Source organism: Lissotriton vulgaris, chromosome 8, assembly GCF_964263255.1.
Source record: "Lissotriton vulgaris chromosome 8, aLisVul1.2, whole genome shotgun sequence".
Taxonomy (NCBI): domain Eukaryota; kingdom Metazoa; phylum Chordata; class Amphibia; order Caudata; family Salamandridae; genus Lissotriton; species Lissotriton vulgaris.
Window position 1 is genome coordinate 61,692,854 of NC_141696.1, and position 15,990 is coordinate 61,708,843.

At 46.8% G+C, this 15,990-nt stretch overlaps 1 protein-coding gene across 4 annotated transcripts in view; it reads right to left on the minus strand.

The window, feature by feature from the left end:
• Nucleotides 1–10,624: 10,624 nt before the first annotated feature.
• Nucleotides 10,625–15,990, minus strand: part of SMPD1 (sphingomyelin phosphodiesterase 1) — a 68,423-nt gene continuing 63,057 nt past the window's right edge. For all 4 annotated transcript variants that reach the window (XM_086933717.1, XM_086933718.1, XM_086933720.1 and 1 more), the window contains exon 7: nt 10,625–12,085. In XM_086933717.1, the coding sequence (XP_086789843.1) occupies nt 11,676–12,085 (410 nt within the window). In that variant the 3' untranslated portion in view covers nt 10,625–11,675. The remainder of the gene's footprint in view (nt 12,086–15,990) is intronic.

Below are 15,990 nucleotides of genomic sequence, written 5' to 3' on the forward strand. Positions count from 1 at the left end.
TGGAGCTTCAGAGTGGAGCTTCAGAGTGGAGCTTCAGAGTGGAGCTTCAGAGTGGAGCTTCGGAGTGGAGCTTCAGAGTGGAGCTTCAGAGTGCAGATTGGAGCTTCAGAGTGGAGCTTCAGATTGGAGCTTCAGAGTGGAGCTTCAGATTGGAGCTTCAGATTGGAGCTTCAGAGTGGAGCTTCAGAGTGCAGAGTGGAGCTTCAGAGTGCAGAGTGGAGCTTCAGAGTGCAGAGTGGAGCTTCAGAGTGGAGCTTCAGAGTGCAGAGTGGAGCTTCAGAGTGGAGCTTCAGAGTGGAGCTTCAGAGTGGAGCTTCAGAGTGGAGCTTCAGAGTGGAGCTTCAGAGTGCAGAGTGGAGCTTCAGAGTGGAGCTTCAGAGTGCAGAGTGGAGCTTCAGAGTGGAGCTTCAGAGTGCAGAGTGGAGCTTCAGAGTGGAGCTTCAGAGTGCAGAGTGGAGCTTCAGAGTGCAGAGTGGAGCTTCAGAGTGGAGATTCAGAGGGCAGATTCAGAGTGCAGATTCAGAGGGCAGATTCAGAGTGCAGAGTGGAGCTTCAGAGTGGAGCTTCAGAGTGCAGAGTGGAGCTTCAGAGTGCAGATTCAGAGTGGAGCTTCAGAGTGCAGAGTGGAGCTTCAGAGTGCAGAGTGGAGATTCAGAGTGCAGAGTGGAGATTCAGAGTGCAGAGTGGAGATTCAGAGTGGAGCTTCAGAGTGCAGAGTGGAGCTTCAGAGTGCAGAGTGGAGCTTCAGAGTGCAGAGTGGAGCTTCAGAGTGGAGCTTCAGAGTGCAGAGTGGAGCTTCAGAGTGCAGAGTGGAGCTTCAGAGTGGAGCTTCAGAGTGGAGCTTCAGAGTGGAGCTTCAGAGTGGAGCTTCAGAGTGGAGCTTCAGAGTGGAGCTTCAGAGTGGAGCTTCAGAGTGCAGAGTGGAGCTTCAGAGTGCAGAGTGGAGCTTCAGAGTGTCAAGAGCAATGCCAATAGCTCTAACTTTAACAAAGGCAAAACCATTGCATTGTAAATGCTTGTTTTGTTCTCCTTTCTGTGGTACTGTGCAATGCGGAGGGAGGAAAGGTAGCAAATTCTTGTTATAGTTTGTATTCTAACTTTTCCACTAATATCCCAATGAATAGTTGATTCCGTAGTTAAGTTCATACCCATATCACAACTTCATTTGATTTTATGATTAGGCAACCTTTACCAATTCGGTCTTTTCATCATTCTTTCCATTGGCTTTATATTTTTTCTTTATTTTTTGGAATATATATATTTCTACACATTCCTTGAGTGTGTTTTTTAATCTTTTAATACTGCTCACAATACATTTCAAATGTGTTTTTATATGACGATTATTTTATGTTGCTAATCAAGTGCCTTTGTTTGATTGAGCATATCTACATTCTTGTTCAATTATTTTTCCCTCTTTTTTTGCAATCTTCTTCTGGGGTGTGCACTTGTATCAAGGTGTATTTTTTTAGACAAAATGTTTATTACATATGGACAAAAAGAAGAACAAATTGGAAAGGAAAAACAAGAGGATAACAGGAATAAGGAAACGAAAGAATGAGTGGGCAACAAGAATGGAGAAGAGAAACGAGACAAGATAAAACAAGCATTGGAAATGCAATAGGTCTCGCATTAGGAAAGTTTGAGCTATTGGTATTGCAAATGACACTTTTTTTATTTATGTGTTGGTTTTGAAAGTAGCAAAATTAATAGCTTTGTCAGTTACAATGTCAATAGTTTTAACTTTTGCAAATGTGACACCTATAGCATTTGTAATGCAATGTGTGTTGTATTTATGTGACTTAGATGTATTGATATTACAAATAACAATGGCTTTTAATTTTGTAAATAATTAATACTTAAATAAAAGTTATTGTAATTTATAATGGCAATAGCTTAAACGTTTGTAAATACCTTTTGTGAAGATTATGTTCAGTGTATTTTATTGTGACGACAATCCAAGAACATTGCATTTGCACCTACACACACAGAGCCACACACATGTAGATGTGGTGGTGGTGGATCTGGGGGATATGGTGGTGGTGGATGTGGTGGTGGTGGATGTGGTGGTGGATGTGGTGGTGGTGGTGGATGTGGTGGTGATGGTGGTGGATGTGGGGGTGGATGTGGTGGTGGTGGTGGATGTGGTGGAGGTGGATGTGGTGGAGGTGGTCGATGTGGTGGAGGTGGTCGATGCGGTGTTGATGTGGTGGATGTGGTGGTGGTGGATGTGGTGGTTGTGGATGTGGTGAAAGTGGTGGTGGATGTGGTGGTGGAAGTGATGGTGGTGGGTGTGGTGTATGCGGTGGTGGATGCGGTGGTGGATGTGGTGGTGGTGGATGCGGTGGTGGATGAGGTGGTGGATGAGGTGGTGGTGGATGCGGTGATGGATGTGGTGGTGGATGTGGTGGTGGTGGATGTGGTGGTGGTGGTGGATGTGGTTGTGGTTGTGGTGGTGGTGGTGGTGAATGCAGTGGTGGTGGATGTGGTGGAAGTGGTGTATGTGGTGGTGGATGTGGTGGTGGATGCGGTGGAAGTGGTGTATGTGGTGGTGGATGTGGTGGTGGATGTCATGGTGGATGTGAAGGTGATGGATGTGGTGGTGGATGTGATGGTGGATGTGGTGGTGATGGTGGATGTGGTGGTGTTGTGGAGGATGTGGTGGTGGTGGATGTGGTGGTTGTGGATGTGGTGGTTGTGGATGTGGTGGTGGTGGATGTGGTGGATGCGGTGGTGGTGGTAGTGGTGGATGGGGTGGTGGAAGTGATGGTGGTGGGTGTGGTGGATGCGGTGGTGGATGCGGTGGTGGATGTGGTGGTGGTGGATGCGGTGGTGGATGAGGTGGTGGATGAGGTGGTGGTGGATGCGGTGATGGATGTGGTGGTGGTGGTGGTGGATGTGGTGGTGGTGGATGTGGTGGTGGTGGTGGATGTGGTTGTGGTTGTGGTGGTGGTGGTGGTGGTGAATGCGGTGGTGGTGGATGCGGTGGAAGTGGTGTATGTGGTGGTGGATGTGGTGGTGGATGCGGTGGAAGTGGTGTATGTGGTGGTGGATGTGGTGGTGGTGGATGTCATGGTGGATGTGAAGGTGATGGATGGGATGGTGGATGTGGTGGTGGATGTGATGGTGGATGTGGTGGTGATGGTGGATGTGGTGGTGTTGTGGTGGATGTGGTGGTTGTGGATGTGGTGGTTGTGGATGTGGTGGTGGTGGATGCGGTGGTGGTGGTAGTGGTGGATGGAGTGGTGGTTGTAGTGGATGTGGTGGTGGTGGATGCGGTGGTGGTGGATGCGGTGGTGGTGGATGCGGTGGTGGTGGATGTGGTGGTGGCTGTGGCGGTGGATGTCATGGTGGATGTGGAGGTGATGGTGGATGTGTTGGTGGATGTGGTGGTGGTGGTGGTGGTGGATGTGATGGTGGATGTGGTGGTGGTGGTGGTGGTGGATGTGATGGTGGATGTGGTGTTGATGGTGGATGCGGTGGTGGTGGATGTGGTGGTGGATGGGGTGGTCGTTGTAGTGGATGTGGTGGTGGATGTAGTGGTGGTGGGTGTGGTGGTGGTGGATGCGGTGGTGGTGGATGCGGTGGTGGTGGATGCGGTGGTGGATGAGGTGGTGGATGAGGTGGTGGATGAGGTGGTGGATGAGGTGGTGGATGTGGTGGTGGATGTGGTGGTGGATATGGTGGTGGATGTGGTGGTGGTGGATGTGGTGGTGGTGGATGTGGTGGTGGTGGATGTGGTGGTGGTGGAAGTGGTGGTGGATGTGGTGGTGGATGCGGTGGATGTGGTGGTGGTGGTGGATGTGGTGGTGGATGCGGTGGTGAAGTGGTGGTGGATGCGGTGGTGGATGTGGCGGTGGATGTCATGGTGGATGTGATGGTGGATGTGGTGGTGGATGTGGTGGTGGATTTGATGGTGGATGTGATGGTGGATGTGGTGGTGATGGTGGATGTGGTGGTGGATGTGGTGGTGGATGCGGTGGATGTGGTGGTGGTGGATGTGGTGGATGCGGCGGTGGTGGTGGATGCGGTGGTGGTGGTAGTGGTGGATGGGGTGGTGGTTGTAGTGGATGTGGTGGTGGATGTAGTGGTGGTGGGTGTGGTGGTGGTGGGTGTGGTGGTGGTGGTGGTGGATGCGGTGGTGGTGGATGTGGTGGTGGTGGATGTGGTGGTGGATGTCATGGTGGATGTGGAGGTGATGGTGGATGTGTTGGTGAAAGCACAAGGAGGCAATAAGGCCTCAAAGCGTGCCTGGCATAACACCCTTTTCCCCTATTTCCACCCCCAAAAAGATTCCGCTGACCACATAAACCCATTACTGACGTGCCAAAGTCTAACCCAGTATAAGTATACCCTACGTGGTTTTCAAACAGTTGGTGTGCAGGGGTATAGAAGCTGAAATTAAGAACAGAAGAGGACTGGGATGGATAAGCAAGGTCGGAGGTCAAACATGCCATCTCAAATTCTTTCGGGGTGGGGGCAAGGAACGCACAGCAGGAAGTGTCGGCCTGTGTCAGAGCCAGCTGGGAGATGAGCACGTGCCTTTTGGGGGTGGGCTGTTGCAGAGAGTGCTCACGTGCCCTTCCTCAACACAAACAATGCACATTCAAACCCTCCAGGGGAGGGGGCGGGGAGGAGATGAACAATAAACCTCGGCCCTAAATGTGCAGCCGTGCTCCAAAGCATTCATTGGTTTTAATGAGGTAGAGCCACACAAAGACTTCACAGGACACCATCACTGAGAAGGAGTTCAAAACTCGGGTACACGTAAGGAAGAAAAAGTCTAATTAGTGAAGGGATTAATCAAGTTTAAAAAAAAATAAGTAAAGCATACAAATGAACTCTGGAACACACAGAAAAAAGCAATTTTTCTAGTCAGCCGAACTGCAAACTGCCAAAAACAAAAGAGACATATCGCTCTCTAAACATCCAGCTTCAAGGAACCTGGCGGACCAAGAACAGTAGGTAGGTTTCGCAAGAGGGTATGAAAATGGCTACATACGCAGACAGGACCGCTCGAGAAGCCAAGGCAGGTGACAGTCTAGCGGTTTATGCTGCCTCTCCGTGACCCGTGACACCTACAGTCACAACATGCTTCGCAGGACAGTCAGCCGCCCACTGCCACTAATCTGTGCCCTGGCAACGTCGGCTATCACAGCTCCAGGCAGAAGAGCTACATAAAACAAGCAAAGCCAACCAACAGGTCTCAACTTGTGCTTGGCCGGTGCTTTTTGTGGACGATATAAGACCCATAATACTACGGCGCCCCTGAGTAAAAAACAGTGTACATATTGGGACTGTCCACATTAGGTCTGTGGGCGAGACCTAAAAAAGCATTAGGAGGTAACTGCATGGGATAGAACTGGTGTTGTGGACTTCGATGTTGAGCCCGTCAGAGAAAAGACATCCAAAATATATACATATAAAAAGAAAGCACTGGCAGAGGGGAAGCTGGTGCCATGTCATTTTTTTTGTATTGCAAGCATACACTAGCAGAAACAAATGTTAACTATATGCTGGCAATAAACATGTTAATTTAAAAATAAAAGCAAGCTCTGCATAGGAGTTTAGCATAACACCACGGGTGCTTCCTAGCAGACACGGTACTCGGAAAAGATAACCCCTTTCTAGTTTTAATTTGCAGAGGAAAACAGGATACTTATTGGCACAGATAAAAAGGTACTTAATGTAACCCGAAAAGATCGTGTAAACCCCCCAAAAATATTTAAAAATTGAAGAAAACAATATTGTCCCTGCAGCACTGGCAGTGAAGCACACTTGAGGCAGATGACGTGAGGAGACAAAATGCTATAAGAGAATACGAGCCGATTTGCTCAAGTACGGTGACTCACTGCCCCATATTGTATGATGTGGTGAGATTGACAGTTAAAAAGATCAATGGACGACAATTACTGACTCCGAGCCCCTCTAAGTATGTGCACATGCATGCATTATTTTGATTACAAGCGAGGATGAGGAAGGATTGCTTTAAGTGGCCACTGCCAGCCACAACAACTAATCTTAAAGCAGAAAGCTATACACGACCCCTTCCCCTCCTAGCCGCGTAATATCTATGAGGGACAGAGCGAAACAAGGAGAAACACGAGAGACGGCCAGCAGCCGTCAAAGTGAAAGTACGGCCGGCTGAGGGCATTGCTGTGGGGAGGGGGGATGAGAAATGCGACACGGCGGGCAAGGGAGGGGACCGAGCGGGGAGAGCGGCATGAGGGTGTGAAGCAGCAGGGGAGGAGTGCTGCTGGCGTTTGACTGGCGATTTGATGATGTGCACGTGCTTTTTAGGTTAATGCGCTTGCGCATTGACCTAAAAGCCACGGGCACAGCATCAAATCGCCAGTCTAGGTAAAGCTTATTTAAGCCCCTATAGAGCTTCGCCAGCTATGCGCATGCGCACAGCAGGCGAGCCCTAAAAAGAACAATACAAAATAAAGAGCAATAAATATATTTTATATGATATTTTTTTCTAGGTGTTGCAAATTTCATCATCTTTATGCAAATTTTAATTTCTAGAACTGAAATCTTGCAATGTGTCTTGGGATAACACCCAAGGTACACCTGTTGCAACAATTGATATTATTTTCAGTGTTTAACTATTTTTGAGGTCTACAGTATACTTTTATCCATCGAGGGTGTACATTATCTAGGTTTCCTTTCACTTCTTAATACTGATATAATTAGAATGTAATAACTTGGAAATATGGTCACGTTATGGTGTACTGCAGATTATCTTTCGTATTATGGTCACAATATGTTGTACTGCAGATTGTCTTTAAAGAGCTGGTACAGTGCACTAAAACGTACCGCAGGTGTGATATGCAGCTTTGCAGTCAGTCTTGGAATGTGTATTGAAATAAAGAAGTCTTCTGCACATGTTATATGAGTCACCTCTATGTATTTGTATTCATCGTTTGGGATATATATATATATATATATATATATATATATATATATATATATATATATATATATATACATATATATATATGTATACATATATATATATGTACATATATATATATATATATATATATATATGTACATATATATATATCTGTGGGTGGTTGCACGACCATGCCCACCAACAGCCTAATCCAGTAAGGGAGTTTAGTATTTTATTTAAATTAGCCATGGATGTTTTTAAGAAGCTCCAGCAAAGATCTAAATTAAGCCTATAATTGTTTGCACTACAAAGGCCCTGTTGTTTCCAGGTAGAAGGTTTGTCAACCTAACGAGAAGAATAATTTGATAACTAGAGGTCTTTAATGGAGAATTGGTCTGCTCTTCCTTAGATAGGCGGCTAACGAAAACAACCACTAAAATGTTGCCTTAGGTGGAGAGTCCAACCGCTTTCCCAGATTGAGTGGGAATCACGTTGTTTGGAATAGTCGCCCTACAGCCCTTGGTCAAAGCCTAAACCCACTAATACTAGTTCTAATTTCCTGGCATTAAGGGCAAGCCGGGGCACCACCATCCTTACTTGGAGGTTATCCAGAAGATTAGCCAAAGAGGAGGAATGAAGTCTAAAATACCAACTAGGAGGGAGTACCAGCAGCAGATCATCTGCATAGATGTAGAACCCTGCCAGTGGGTCTTTAGTGTACCGTGTAAGGGTTTCCGAAAGAGCACAGCAGTTAGGCGACAGTCCAGTGGTTCTCCTGAGCGTGAAACTACAGATGGTAAACTCACTCCATTCCTTCCCACCAGGAAGGTTCTGTCAGACAGAAAACCCTCAAACTACTTGAGGTAGAGAGTGACACCCCTACAACCATCTGTAATCAGTTCAAGCACATCCCATGGTCAATTTTATCAAGAGCAGCCGGAATGTCCAGCAGTACGAGTAGCGCGTCTGACTCCTCGTCCACCATTTCTAGACTTCTCTCCCAGACGTACGTCAAGGCTGTTTCTGTACTCCTGCGTGGACTAAACCAAAAGCATTGATCTCCAAGCAGTCCGTAAAAGTGCAGGCAGGGCATTATTTTGTTGTTGCTACCTTCCCATGGATGTTAATAGGAAGGGAGTTGCAGTAATCAGGGAGTAAATAGCAGGATCTTATGGGCTCAGAGAAGGCTCCTTGAGGAACAGGGAGACCCAGGATTGTTTTGAGCATATTGGACCACTGCCCAAAAATATAGAGAAATTTACATTTTCAGTAGTACCTGGAGCCACTGTGGACCATCTCTTTTTATGAGGGATGAAGGGGGGCATCACCTTGGCACTGGGTGACATCCATCCCCTTAACATACCCTCAACCTCAAATTGTACACAATGGACAATGGTAAGATTTAAAAAAAAAACTCAGAAGAGAATGTGGGGCAGATACAAGGAAGCCTTGGAATGCATCCTTTTGAATTTACTCCTCAATGAAACAAGCGCTCTCAGCTTGTCTTCATTTTGTCGATGAAATAGCGCTGATTGAGTAAGCAAAGACTACCTCTTCACCACTTGAGAACTCAATGCCGGGCCCCTCTCCTGTAATCTCCCTTAGAATCTTAAAAAATTATTTTGCCATTTCAAGCCTTTTCAACCTCAGAGTTAAGAATAATGGGGGTTCCCTGCATCTATGTGGCCTTTATAATATTTACAGTGCATTTACCGCCTCATTGACTATGTCCAAACCAGTTTTGCACAATTTTTTATGTTACAGAAGTAGGTCTGGGCGGAGTGACAAAAAAGCTCAGTGGAAATCCACAATTGGCGGACTGCTGCGCAAATTGCCATTCTCGCTGATCTTCCTGCCGCTCGAGTAGACATTCTAACCAAGCGGCAGTTCGTGCTTGCCAACGTACCGATGGCGAGCACGAGCGGGGAAAGAAACTCTGCTGCACTACATGGAGCTGAGTTTTCTGCAGAATGTGAGCTCCGCGGAGCACGGAGTGCAAAATGCTCCGCAATCTCCGTGAATGGAACGGAGTTCACTGCCCGGGCCTACACAGAATGGAGATGGGCTTTGAAAGGCATACCATTTTGCCTCATGGGCTTGTCCATGGACAGTGTGTGCTATGAATTCGGATATCCCATATATTCACATCTTCAGAAAATGTGAGCGATAAAACAGACTGTTGCTGGAGATGTGATGTGATGCTTTGACATGGACTTAGGTTGGACTTTAAGACACAGTTGATTTTGTGCTCATTGGAAACACCTAACGTTCATTTGTGCCTGACTCAAGCACTACTAATGAAAGTACTGTGTTGAGCAGTCAGCAGTAAAGTAAGAAGATGGGGCAATCACTGAACAGAGCTCCGGCAGAACAAAGCATCCTTCAACGTGGAAACACCGGGGGGAAATAGTGGGCTTATGAGGTGGAAATAAGGCGTGAATTGGGAGTGTGAGATAGGTTTGACCTTACTGTGGGCATGATGCATTAAAGAGTTTTACCCATCCTGTGTCAATGAAATATGTGCTTCGATGTCAATGAAACTATAGGCAGGTCGATGTAGTAGCAATCTTTCATGTAAGGCACTGGTCTTCGGTCGTGAACCAGCAAAGCGTACATCCACTTCATGAGTAGCAACAACTCTTGAGTTCAGCTCATGAATACCAACAACATGTGTGCATTTTGCTCTTGACTACTGAAGACTTCTTTGTGCAGCTACCGAGTACCAACAACGTGTGCGTTCTGCTCATAAACTCCAATGATATTTGGGTCTGTCTCCTAACTATGAACAATACACGTGCCCAGTTCATGAGTAACAACAAGAAGTGTGTCCAGGTCAAGGGCACCAACAACGTCCTGGTCCTGTGTAACCATGCCTTTGTGTGCAGTGTTTCTACTATCCACTGTAAATAAATACAACTTCCCAAAATCTCCTGTGATGCCATCATTAAACGCACATCACTAAACACAAGATAAATGAAATCACAAAAGGCACAACTTATCTTCTCAAGAAAGCACACAACCGTGTCACCTACTCAAAGATTGTGTCAAAGGTCCACGTGAAGTGCTGCTCTAGTGAACACTTGGGGGCGAGTAGCATCTGTTGAGCCAACATTCTTGAGGGTGCTCAAGTCCTACTGTGCACGCTTGAGATGCAGCCTTGTGCAGGCCTCCAGAAATGATACCGACAAATACATTGTAGAATCCACTTTCTGGTTAGCCAAAAGCTTTATTTCTGAAATCCTCTGCTCACTGATAATATGCGCGTTTGTACCATCGACAAACCAATGAAAGGAGTTAAACATTGTGAGCTTGGTGTAGTGGGAAGTATTTTGCAGTCTTGGTTGCATGTGTAGTACTGGCTCAAGAAGACAGAGATTTAAAGTTACTGCAACAGGCTGCTTCCTGCTGATTGGAGCACAGCAAACTCCACTATACACCAACATCAGGCCACTTTTCGTGGAGACCGCGCTTCCTGGAATACTACCTGGTAGGGTCAGCGGGGTCGCCACTTTATAGGTGTTCTCCAAATGCTTGAGGCACACAATTCGAGATCTTCAGAGACCCCCCCCCCCAAATGAATTGCTTCCAGATGAGATAACTACCTGAACATTCCATTCTGCGATGAGACTAATTTCAAGATTGTGAAGAAGCCTTGTGGGAGAAATGGCACTCGGACAAACATCATTGCACAGTTATATCAAACAAACAATTTGGACTGTGACCACCAACACTTTTGTTTTTGTTTTTTTAATCCTGAAGATGGCATAAATTAAGCAATGTATATATATTAACAGAAGCAATTTGCAACAAAAAACATTAACAAAAGATTTAAATAAATCAAAGCATGTTTTGCACGCAGATCAAATGAAATTATATTTCATTAGAATCTCTGTCATTATTATAAATTAATCTTTATGATACAAAGCATAATGAGAGACCATGGTTCTGAACCATCGTTTAGATAAATACTGAAGGCCTTTTACTTCTTCTAGTTCACGCTCTAAGAGAGTGAATTTGATATTGCGAAGCAATAGAGAGTGGATTCAAGGACTCTATTCGAAAGCAAAATGGCTAAGAAGCCACCAGGCTGTAGAATCGATTGACACGTAAAGAAATACTAGAGTGGTCATTAGCCACCTCAGTTGTGACTACAGACAGGAAGGGTGGGAAAGCGTAGTTTATGGCAAGGAGTAGTGACTCAAGGGTAGAGAAGGAGTAGGGAGAGACCTCTGTGGGGTGATTGTCTTTCTCACAGATCATTGGTTATTTCATGTTACCACTTCTAGTTTGAGATTCCCCAAGGTGATGTCCCGTCATAGGCCGTACTCCACTCTGTGCACGCGCTCAGTTACTGACGCTTCGGCTGTACCAGTCGGGGAAGCAGTAGCCACAGGGTGAGGGACCGCTACAGAAATCATTTCATTCTGGGTGTGCCTGGTGCTGCAAAGAGCAAAGGATGTGAACCATCCTCCTTCAGAGACTACAAGCATGCTTCACCCGGAGAAGGTTCCGTATTGGTGCCCACTGTAGAAGGTGATCATGGATCTGAGGTCTGATTCAGAGAGCAGAAGAGAACTGCTAGGGAAATACAGAGGAAGGAATGTTTCAGAATATCTGCAAATTCTCCCTGGGATGATCTACAGCAGTCAATAGGGTTTTCCCTGAACAGTCACACAGTGTGTTCAGCTCGGACCATGACGAAGCGGACCATGGCGTGAACTGACCAGTGGTGATCTACCATGTTAGTAACAGGGAGCTCAATCTCTGCTTGCTGCAAAGCTCAGCAGTATTTCTTCGGCTTCCAGGTGCTCAGGCTCAGCTGAAATCCCATTTGCTTCTCCAGCTTCCTGCAGAGTTCATCGTCATGGGACCGCCCAGTTCTTAGCCTGCAGAGTGTGGATGTTTTGCAGGCCTGCTCGCACACCTCCTGCACGTGCCCCTTGTGGTGGAGGTACCAAAACTTCTGGAAAAGGGCCTCGTCCCGGAGGAAGCTTTGCAGGAGGTTGTCCCAGTCGGCTGGGAAGGAGTTGTTCAAGCCGAAGGCTTCTCGTGCACTGTACAGGGTCTTCCATTGTGGGGCCGGCGCACTGTCTGCATTCGCTTCCGTTAGGTTCAGGATGTGGGTTTCGTGGTCCAGCACCATGTGGGAACTTGTGGAATAGTTTCCGTCAATCTCGTAGATGCGGTAACCTGGAAGAAAGAGCAGGTGAGAATGAGTTACTCTAGTCATTAGCACTACAAAGGCCAATTTAAAACATAAAAAAATTGCAGAATACAGAGTACACTCAAGTCTTAAGCCATTTCAAACCCTGTTCCTTTAAATAGGTTGACTTTTCTGCCGGCTAACGCTCATTCCTGCATAATTACATGAATGTTGCCAGTTTAGATGAGTGACTGCAATTGTAGAGTGCCCACCACCCCACGGAGTCACTTAGCAATGGTCCGTCAAACTTCCCGGGCTAAAAAATAAGTCTTCAGCTTTTATTCAAAGCTTACGAGTGTGGGTGCTAGCATAAAGAGGGAAGAAGAGTGTTCTACAGTGGTGGTCACAGTACTGAGAAAAAGTGCCCCCTCACGACTTAAAACGATGTTCTCATTGTCCACATTATACTGACCAGCCACTCTCTTGCCCGATACTCAATCAGTACACTCTTAGTTGCTGTAAATGGCGGAAAGAGCGGCAGATTCTGACACAGTGTGTCATGCCCGCAGCTGAGAACTTTGAGTAAAACACAGTCTACTTCATGCATAACTTCTGTTGACACAAAACATATGAACAGACTGCCTAGCCTTCTTCAGGCACCCTACGGTAGTGTTGTCAAATGACATCTGGCTGATGGCACTGCGCTGCTCTCGCTTGGTGGATTTGTCTTGCTCTTGCACTGAGCCCTTTACACTCATGTACACTTTACAAACATCTGGGACTCTGAGCGATAAACTTCACTGAATGAATTTAAAGCCTGAGAACTGAAGCTCGAATAGACTTTTACACATAGAACCGGACTCTTATCTGGGAGCGGAAGTATGAGAAAAAGGCATGAATTTAGCGGTGGCATATTCTTTGGTGTGGGTATGAATAAATGGGGGTACCCTCTTGGTATAGTGGGGCTACTGTTGCAGTTGCTTGTATTTTTTAACGGAGAGGGCATCTGTTCACTTTTGTGCACTACATAGATTTTAAAGCAGTCCCTCTTAAAAGCAGAAGGGGGTGGGAGCACACTGCTTCACCTCCCAGCAAAGTTCACCCCTTAGCATCCCTGTAAATGCAGTTTAGTTTGAATGCTTACTTGAAATTTCACTGAAGCGTTTCACCAAAGTTGGTGCAGGTTAGAGCTGTTAATCTCTAGACACATGTGTTTCTGGATATTATCCTTCATAGGTAGAGATAAAAACGAATTTCATCTGGGGTTGCTGAGAAAGTTGCCACAATCCTCTCCCTGGCGCACAGGTGCATCTCCAAGAGCTTGTCTGCTCACTGGCTAAAGGGATCCTTTTTAAACAGAAGGGGGATGGGAGCACACTGCTTCACCTCCCAGCGAAGTGCACCCCTTAGCATCCTGGTAAATGCAGTTCATGTGTCTAGAGATTCACAGCACTAACCTGCACCAACCTTGGTAAAACACTTCAGCAAAAAACCAAGTAAGCATTCAAAGTGAACTTCATTTACCATAATGCTAAGGGGTGAACTGGATGGGAGGTGGAGCAGTGTGCTCCCACCCCCCTTCTGTCTCTCTCAAAAGCGGTGGGTAGCAAAAGGTTGATGCAGATGTCTAAAAACATGTTCTTAAGGCTAGTTGGCCAAACAAATCTTGCTGACATTAAAGGACGTCAACATAATAAGCTTGGTGAAAGTATGTGGCACTGACCTCGTTGCAGCCTATCTGTTAAATAGTTGTTACCCAAAAAGGCTAGTGTTGTAACCTTTTTGTGTGTAGAGTGGGCTCTAAGGGGCACGGGGAGTGTGTGATAAGCCTCAGCATAGCAAGTTTGTATACACTTAACCAACTCATCCTGCCAATGTCAGAGTTAGTGATTACAGAGCCCCTGTGGGGGCTAGCAAAGTTGAGTAGACATTCTAAATTGCTTAGTACAGTCAATGTAGTACATATGTGCTTGCTTAACTTCCAGAGCATGAAGGGCTCTTTCTGCTACAGACTTTAGTTGAGGGAAAAAATGGGGAACTAAATGGTTTGGTTCATGTGGAAAGGTGAAACAACTTTGGGCATAAATCCGGTGTTGGTATGAAGCGTGGTCTTATCTTTAAGAACCTGAAAAAGGGGTTCTTGAACTGTAAGAGCCTAATTCTTGCAAATGCATCTGAAGGAGGTGACTTTGATTTAAAAAGTGACCTTCCAATCAATCAATACTTGCTTAGTGCTGCCAATCTCCCTGGGGAATATCCAGACACTGGTGAGATGTGTGGGTCGAAGAGTCAGGTTTTGAGCTCCTTCCTGAAGGTGGTTAGTATTGGGGCGGTGCGTAGGTGGAGAGGGAGGAAGTTCCAGGATCTGGTGGTGAGATGGGAGAAGAAACCTTCTCCTGTGTGGGTGCAGCATATTCGTGGGGTTCTTGTGAGGGTGAGGCGTGCGGAGCGGAGGTTTCTCATGGGAAGGTGAAAATTCAGAAGGTGGTTCAAGTAGTGGGGCTGATGCTGTGGAGTGCCTTTCATGTGTTGAGGCAAAAAAACATCTAGTGCTGCTCTTCGGCAGCCGTGTCAAGCACCTAGGGCGTATCATTGGGTGACTCCGCAAATGCTGGCACAGGCATGTCTGGATCATCCCTGTCCTATGACAGGAGACCTGGAAAGGGATTTAGAGTCTCTGCAAGCGTGGCTGACGGACAGGCTGGACGATCTTGCCCCTGTGATGGCCCCCCGAAAAACAGCCAAACGGGTTTCTGCCCCTTGGTTTACTGAAGCACAGGTGGCATTGCGACGGCAGTGCAAGGTGGCAGAGAGGGCCTGGCGCTCACAGTATGATTCTGCGGCCAGACTTGCTTACAGGACGCCTGTCAAAGCTTACCATCGTGATATCCTCCTTGAAAAAAAAGGTTATTTTGCAAAGAGGATTGAGACTGCCTCCAACTCGTGCAAAGAGATTTTTACTATCGTGAGGGAATTTACGGCCCCACGTACTAATTCGACCCAGGCAGCTCCTTCTGAGCCGTGGGTAAGTGCCCTTGCCAACTTTTTCACCACCAAGATAAAATCAATCCAGGACTCTTTCCCCCTGAGGGCGGCTGGATTATCTCCCAGCACTGAGGGTGGGTCTGATTTAACAGCTTGTTCGGATCCGGTTTTGGCAGACTTTCTGCCACTCTCAGTTTCCTAGTCTCTGGAACTTATGGCCAAACTTAAATCTGGATCGCCTCTTGACCCGTGCCCTGCCAAATTTTTGGCGAAAGTGGCGGAAGTAATTAATCCTTTGGTGAATCCCATTCTGAATCTTTCTTTGAGTGGGGGGGTGGTCCCGCAGGCCTAGAAGCAGGCGATGATCATTCCTCTACTCAAGAAGCCTGGTTTAGATCCTGAGGCTCTGGCCAAGTACAGGCCCATCTCTCTCCTGCCTGCTTTTGCTAAGATCTTGGAGAAGCATGTGCATATTGTGCTCTCCAACTTTCTAGAATCCCACAATTTGCTACATTCCACCCAATCCGGCTTCTGTACCAACTTAAGCACCGAAACCGCGCTTTTGGAAGTGTTGGAGGCAATCAAGGAGGTACTGGATTCAGGAGGCAAAGCTATGCTTGTGATGCTTGACCTGTCGGCGGTTTTTGACACCGTCCCCCATGAGGGTCTCCTCGCCAGACTTCATGAGATCTGTCTGAGGGGGACGGTGCTCAGCTGGTTTAGATCTTTTTTGGCTGGCCGCCGACAAACGGTCTGGGCCTCTCCTTGCTCTGCCGTGATGCGGCCATTGGGAGTTGGAGTCCCGCAGGCCTCAGTGTTGAGCCCAACTCTTTTTAACATCTTCATGACCCCTCTGGCGGCACTGACGGAGTTGTTTGGGGCCCGATGATGCCCAGCGCCTCTTTACATGTGGGAAAGGAGCAGATTTTGACGGAGAGAGTATCCGCGGGTGCCTTGGGGCTGTTTT